We start from the raw sequence: 8,052 nt of genomic DNA on the forward strand, positions 1-8,052 counted from the left end.
GGGCAAAATATCACTCCTATGATATTTTCCTGACGTCGTAATAATATTCTGTTACTTTTCCGCGACCTCTATTTATTTATTTCCTCCCTCCGGTCTTGCACTCGTGTCAGGTACGGAAAACAAACATTATCATCGATTCTCTCAATACACATTTAAAATAAATCAAGTTCGCAAACAACCATTACATAATTTACCTTCCTACCTGTTATTAAAATGTACCGTTGTTAGTTCTGTAATAATCTGTCATCTTGCAACATTACCTCAGCTGCTTCTAAAAAGCCAGGTGTAATCAAAGATTTGTATTAGAAGTTACTGCCTTAAGCAACCTACCACTTGATGAGTATTTACGACTTTCGAACGAATCTGAATTACAATAATAGAATAGATCAAGTGGTGATAAATATCGATATGTTGAATGTTGGCGATATATCGGCAGAAGCAATTGAGTAATGTTATCGTTCTGTTTTGATGTTACTTAGACGGAGGCCTTGCGTGATCTAGAATTGTTCTTAACTATTCTATAAATTATTTGTTTTTTCTTCTGTAGTTGTTTTTTTCCTCGTGATTATCACTTCCGCTGTCGATCGTTTTTATTTGTTTAATCTGTATGGATTATTAATAATACTAATCATACCAATATTTGTCACCACCGCGATAGCACATCAAAATAATGCGCAACATAAGATGATGTTTTGTAGATAGTGCTGTTTGTGTTGACGGTGTTGTTAGTAATATTATAATGGTGTTTTGGGTAGAACGAGCGCAGGACTTGATGTGTGGCTACCGGGAAATGGTGTATTAAGAATCAATAGCGTACAGTAACTGTACATCCATTTAAAAAAAAATACTTGGAATAAAACAATCTTACATGTAGGCCTACTAATAAAATTTCCCTCTCAACAGATATTTAAAGACCACTTTTAGTGTCGCTATCATTACCACTCCACTACCAGTACTCTGACACACTTTTTGTTTTTTGTTTTTATTTTAAGAACCAGCAAAATTTGCCCAGGCTCAGTGTTCTTATTTTTTTGCCGATTTCAAGCTCTTATTTTTTCTTATTTTACACACTTTTCAAACATAGAAAATTATTATCTACAGCCGTATATTATAACTGTACTGTATAGAGGGTATTACATAGTCGCACCTAATGCAAATAAGGTATAGATAGGACTTGTTGGTTTTTTCTATTGAAGAAAAAAAACCCCATTTGACATTTTACCTCAGCCTCAATTTGTTCTTATTTTGTTCTTAAAAGCAATTTCAGCCTCAATGTTTTTATAAAATATTTTATTAAAAAAGTGTATTATAATTAATATTATCATTATTAGGACCTTGATATTGTAGTCTTGTAAAAGACACTGTCCAAATCTATTTTCCAGAATACGCAATTTATGTTGGCGCCACCAATTGCAAAGTTCAATGAGTATGGAGACTTGCTTGCTGATATCATTCACTCTCAGCTCTCTATTGATACTCAGCATTCTCCTTCAATTCAGGATATTTCGCTCAAGGGGCGGTGCGGTTTATGGTGACATCATGTATATTTTATCCAATACAAATCTACGTCCGAAAAAGTGTCAAACGAATAGGCGCACGCGACTATACTAATTGTTCATGTTCTATCGGATTTCCTTTCGTATTATCCCGAATATACTACGGAGCAATTTCATGTGCAAGGTTGATTTTATCCCAATCGAGGAGACCTCTAAGAAGCCGTAACGGATATAAGTTCGAAATGATATGATTATTGAAGCAGTATGTATATTACTGAAGCTTAACCTATGTTTGTTACAAGCTTAACCTATGCATGTTACTGTACTTGTTTCAACGGAAGGAGTTCTTCCGCTTTTCTGATATAGCTATTGTGTGAACTTACTTGATATTATTGTCACTATACAACATTGTCAGACCTACCACATGTTCAGTCAATATGTACGGCATCATTATAGAAAATATGTGTGAGAGAATAAAATCTAACTACGGGGAGGAGGTGTGGTTGAAAATTCGCGATCGAGCCCGAATATGTGAATACATGTTTGTAACTCATCGGGTCTATAGTGAAAAAATAGTTCCACGTTTGGCTCGCGTAGCCTCCGAAGTTATAGGCTGCACCGAAGAGGAGTTTATGGACATGGTAGGGCATTCTTTCGTTGAATTTGTTAGCAGGTATGAGTATGGACCACTGTTGAGGTGTCTAGGACGAAATCTCGGAGATTTTGTCAACGGTTTAGACAATCTACATGAATATATGCGATTTAGCTATCCTAAATTAAAACCTCCTAGCTTCTTCTGTACAGAAGAAACTTCGTCTGGACTTACTCTGCACTATCGGACAAGAAGACAGGGGTACATGTACTACGTGGTGGGTAAGTAGTGTCTTAAGATTGTGATTGAGAAATTGTTCTTCTCTCCTACATGATCACACATACCTTAGTTGAATTTTACTTCTGTTTTGATAACCTTTGTACCACTCACACATCAAGAGAATTATCAAATTTTTGACACTCCGGTAAATGGATTACTGTTTACATTCCATAGTAGAGGCGAATTCATTTACCAAAAGTCAATTCCTTATTTAGAACACTTAAAAAAACCACCCTGAATGTGTGTTTAGTGAACGTCAATCGTATTTTTCGTACAGGTATATAATAAGTTTATCTATAGTCAATCGTGGCATCATTATTTAAATTTATCCCAATTTTCTGATTCTTGTGGCAAAAAATTTTCACTTGCGCCCGCTACACTGCTATAATGTCCGTTACTACCCATTATAATGTTCATTGCTTGCCGACAGTGACCGTTGCTGGGCAGAAAAATGTAGGCCTATACATACTACTATGCTACGAAGAAAATACTGTATAAGATGTGTATAAGAGACAGATATATGAGTGGTATTCTGGTGTGTGGATTCTTCGAGGGCACATTCTAATAATCAGATAAGTGTAGATACGTATGGAAGTGTGAAATGGAAAAAATATATTACTGAAAACATGTTTCCAATTCAATAACCAAGAAATTGTTAATATGGGAATTAACTACGAATGTAACTAATGCTCACCTTCCATACCACGCTTCTTTATCTAGTAAGTCGCTACAAATGACGTATTTTTAACTTGGCTACCATTAATAATACACGATGCGAATTTTAATCTCCTTTCAAATTTCTCATTACCGTAGGATTTTGATTTGAACGTAGTGATATTTAGGAGAATGGGAATTTTCCTAATGCCTACTTTGTAAAATAGCTTCAATTACGATGAAAGTCGACGGAAGCGTATTGAATTGTCAGTGTGCAGGAAGCAAGATATTATTAGTTATGTCCGAGCAATTCAAGATATATTTAAAATATGACAATTAAACAACATACTGTACAACAAATTTATCAATGAATAGTTTGTTTTCACTTTCTAATTAAAGTATGTTTCTTGCATAAACTAACAGCCCAGCAAACACAAGACAGTTATTTATAAGATTTGTGGTTATGTCAGAAAATGACGTTAACACAAAATACAAAGTTAACAACGGTATATAAGTGGTATGTAAAGTTCAGGGCACCAAATTGTAACGTTAATGTAACGTTATTATAACGTCAAATTACTAGCTGGTAGAACAATAGCAATACAACATCAAGTGACGAGACCAGACGTTGGGTTAATTTCCTTCACTTTTAACAGCAAGTAACTTGCCAATACAAGGATGGAATGATGTTTTATAAACAAGTATCTTATGAGGATTTGAACCCATGACCCTGGGATTGGAAAGCAAGCAAATTAACTAACAATTAGCTATAGCTCCACATCAATAAAAGTTGAGCTCAGAAGCTTATTTGTAATTAATCTTAATTTTGGTATATGTATACAGGAAGAAACTCCATAGATTAATCTCTGTCGTCGATAGTAGTAACGCGTGTTCTTCGTATCCAACATTACGATTAACCAACTAATTAATTATTACGATTAATTAACTAATTAATTATTAATTAATGCAATTTATTATGGATAGCACTTTATGATGAGCATCGCATTATTACCCCGATCAATATGCAGCTTCGTTTCCTTCCAGTGAATTATTTATAGTCCTAGTCGTAGATGAATAGGCTTATGCAGCACTGGGCCTGGCCATGATTATGTAGAACATTCGTATCTTTGTTAATTTTACTCCTGTGAGGAGACGGAAACACTCGTAGTACAGAGTGAGCGTGGGTTTTTGAGCCCCCGACCTTACGGTTAAAATCCTCAGTCGCAATCACCGACCATCTTAACGTCGTCACATAAATTGTGTTCATAATGTTTTCATTGACCCAATGCATTTAAACAACGATCAGAGTGAACATACAAATTTGTAAAATGGGGTAAACAGACTTGTTGCTGTATTGACATATGAGTTATTTTCAGACAGGTGAAGTACGAAGAAAATACTGTATATATCACTAAAAAGCTACGAAATATTGCGGTAGATGAATTAGTTCACATTAATCCGTTTGCATTAAATTGAGTGTTGACATGAGTGAACTTTGATCTAACATAAGACCAAAATGTTTTCAAGATATCTTTTTATCCATCAAATTATTTTACCATAAAAACATTAGATTGAGTGTTTTAACATGTTTATAACTCGTTTGTAATTTTCGAAGCCTTACAATTTAACATGTCTTTTTAAACGGGCAAAAAGCTTGTGTTTTTGATGGATTATGTGTATATTTGAGAAAAATTATTATTATTATTTATCATCAAAGAAAGGTAAATATCTTTTAGAATCCAAATCATGCCGAAACGTGGCAGACTACATCCCGGCCGTACTCGTACGCCCTCTAACTTAATCATGGAGCCCCCCCCCCCCACCACCCTTAACCTTCGCGGTTTTTCTTTCTTTTTTTTCCATGTAATCTGTTACTTATGATTGCAACAAAGACAATTTAAATTTAAACAAAAAAACAAACAAGCAAACAAACAAACAATCTTTCTTCAGAGCCGATTTTACTTTCCTACACATGGCAAAATCGATAGAGGACGCGCTAGGCCTGTAAATATTGATCGTATTACGGTATTTACTGTTCTTTACACTACTTAAGTTTAATCATAGAGCAACTCTATGGTTTAATCATAGAGCAAAGATGGTTTGCTCTATGGTTTAATAAATGCCAGGGCTTGCTTTAAGCATACAGTGAACGTATTTTGTTTATTGAACCATAAAGCTTATGATACCACCGGTGGTCCATCTTCTTTCCCTCGTTCTTTCTATTATCTAATAATTTTTGTATGATGGTACGCTCGCTTACCCTGTAGTATGTAAACGTCGCGATTACTTTCGATAAAAGAAAAAAAAAACAATTATTCAATCAAAAGCTTTATTTATTTAATAATAATATATTTAAGATATAACTTAAAAGTACGTTGACCAAAAATAAAAGATGGTGTGTGGCAAAAACTCTGCAAAAAGAGAAATTATATATAGATTATAACGCTAAAATCATGACCACTAAAACATGTTGCATGTTGCATGTTACCGCGTTCAGTTATTTTTTAGTTGTCAGATATGCAGTGTTTTTAAAAAATCGTGCTTCATAGACTTGTACATTTACCGTTGCATTTATGATTATATAGTTGATTTATATTTTCTTTCACTGTGATAGGTCAGTTAAAAGAAGTTGGACGTCGATTCTATGATGTAGATGTGGATGTTAAAGTTTTAAAAAAGTGCACAAACAATAATACTTTCAATGTAATTTTTCGACTGACATTCGACAACAAGGAATTCTGTGAACCTTTGGATCATGCGTTCGAAAAAGGAATTCGAGCGTCTGTACGATCTAGTCTACTGTTGGATCTATTCCCGTTTCATATTGTTTTCAATTCAAAAATGATAATTGATTGTACAGGTAAGTAAAGCTGTATGACTTTTTAAACGATGTAGAAAGTTGTATTTAAAATTACTTTGTTTACAATTTTGTGAGTGATTTATTTCTTTAGAAAACGTTTCACAATTTTCGGAAGTTGAGTTTTTGACTTGTGTTTTGTTTTCTGTAAACAAAAGGAGTAAAGTTAAAAAAAAAAAAATTAAACTATACCTTCGAAATGTTCTTTTACTTTGTTATATATATTTATTCTTGTCTGAAATAATCCTCCTACTTTTTAGTGATATTAGGGATGTAAGGTAACACTCCGTTCGTGGTTTTATTGATATCATTATTATGAAAATATGGCATAGGCCTATACCATGTTCGTGAAAGTGACAGTTCAAAGTGTATGTGTCGCACAGTCATCCTCCTAAGTTTGGAATCGGTTTGTCGCACACAACTACTCCAGGCCCGTACGCAAGGGGTGCGACGGGTGCGTACGCACCCTTTGCCCAATTACACAAGGTCTACATTTTCCGGAGTAGAAAATTCAAGACTCAAACTCGCACGTTCCAGAAACCTATTCACCAAACCTCTTTTTCTAATCAGAGCAGTGTCTAACTAGGACTGCCTCTAATTTGTCGTACAATCATGGGGGTATTAGTGGTACAAGCAACGTATTTATAAACTTTTTGTGGAAATCTAATGTTTTTTCCCCAACGCTTGCGTTTCAATGACTTACCGCATATACATTCATCTTTATTTTCGTTTGGAAATCATCCTGATACCACGGGCCCGGATTTAGTCATCCGCCAGGGCGAAGGTCACACCAAGAAATATGTATTTTTAATACACAAAGAACAATACAGAAAGGTTATTGGTCACTTATTTATCGTGTATGCAATAACAAAATATAGATGTGTATATATATATATATATATGGTATATGGGTATATATATGGTATATGGGTATATATAGGGTATATAAATATAGAGATTATATATATATATATAGGGTATATATATATATAGAGAATATATATATATATATATATATTTCCACTCACTACACATATATATATATATATATATATTTCCACTCACTACACATTCTGTCTGAAGATTCTGATTGAAGGAATTGTTGCGCAACCGTCTGTCGTTTGGAATTGGTTAGACTGTCGGAAATGACCTATTGAAACACAAATAATCAAAATATGAGAGTGCGTATTTTTCCTGCCGCAATGATTTATGTTTAATAATTAGAAAAAAAATAACCAAATAGAGAGATCATAAGACACATATATCAACAGAAAGGAATTAACATGCAGTGGCGTAACGCCAATGCGCTCTCGTTCGGCGGTCCACACGGCCCCGACCCCTAGGGGCCCCAAAGCCATAATCAAATTGTCCTCAATCTAGCAGCCTGACCCAAAAGGGTTTTGTTAATACATAACAGTATAATGTGTCTCTGACATCGACTGTATATCATATTATATCCAGTGGCGAGTAAACGGCCCCAAAATTTTCAAATTTAAGTCTGAGTGCCATTTCCGGACATCTGTAATCATAAATCGTCTTACCTCAGTCCCAACCATGGTGGGGCTGAAGACCCTCCATCCTTCCCTCTACCCCCTCACTCTATTCCAAATTCCTGGATCTGCCACAGATATCATACGGTATCCTTTATTTCGTAGTTAAAAACATATAGAAAAAATAATGCAATGACAAACATGATTAAAAAAGCGAGCACATCTAGAATCCCACAATGGAATTGGCGACCTGGACCTAAAAAGGGCCCTGTTCTCAGAAAGTCACAGGGCCTCAATCCCATGGTTACGCCACTGACTTTATCGTTTGTAAGAAACTAAAAACCTGTTTTGTTTTTGGACAGTTTTCCAAAATGTCGTCCGTTATTTTTTCATGTTTTGGGGCTCAGTCTCAGATGAGCACCGACGTCATTTGACGGGAAGCGCTCACGCAAGGCACGGATGAATTCGGCTACTATAAATATTATAAGAAAACACTGTAAACGTATAATATGTTGAACAAATGCGTTGTCACATCAGTCAACACGTGCATGTTTTAGCATATTTACTCTGGAGTAAGCTTCAATTTATTATTTCCGACAGCAGTTTCTTTCATTTGCTTAAATAAAATTATTATTACATTGAAAAACCTTTCGAGATATCATTCATCTATATATATATATATAT

General features: G+C 34.7%; 1 protein-coding gene across 2 annotated transcripts in view; it reads left to right on the plus strand.

Annotated features, from left to right (window-relative positions):
* Positions 1-1,490: 1,490 nt before the first annotated feature.
* Positions 1,491-8,052, plus strand: part of LOC117113598 (soluble guanylate cyclase 88E-like) — a 60,121-nt gene continuing 53,559 nt past the window's right edge. For both annotated transcript variants that reach the window (XM_033256988.1, XM_033256989.1), the window contains exons 1-2: positions 1,491-2,369; positions 5,636-5,881. In XM_033256988.1, coding sequence (XP_033112879.1) covers positions 1,934-2,369; positions 5,636-5,881 — 682 coding nt within the window. In that variant the 5' untranslated portion in view covers positions 1,491-1,933. The remainder of the gene's footprint in view (positions 2,370-5,635; positions 5,882-8,052) is intronic.

The sequence above is a fragment of the Anneissia japonica genome, unplaced genomic scaffold (assembly GCF_011630105.1).
Source record: "Anneissia japonica isolate Jap-2015-1 unplaced genomic scaffold, ASM1163010v1 scaffold287748_len1686314_cov196, whole genome shotgun sequence".
Lineage (NCBI taxonomy): Eukaryota > Metazoa > Echinodermata > Crinoidea > Comatulida > Comatulidae > Anneissia > Anneissia japonica.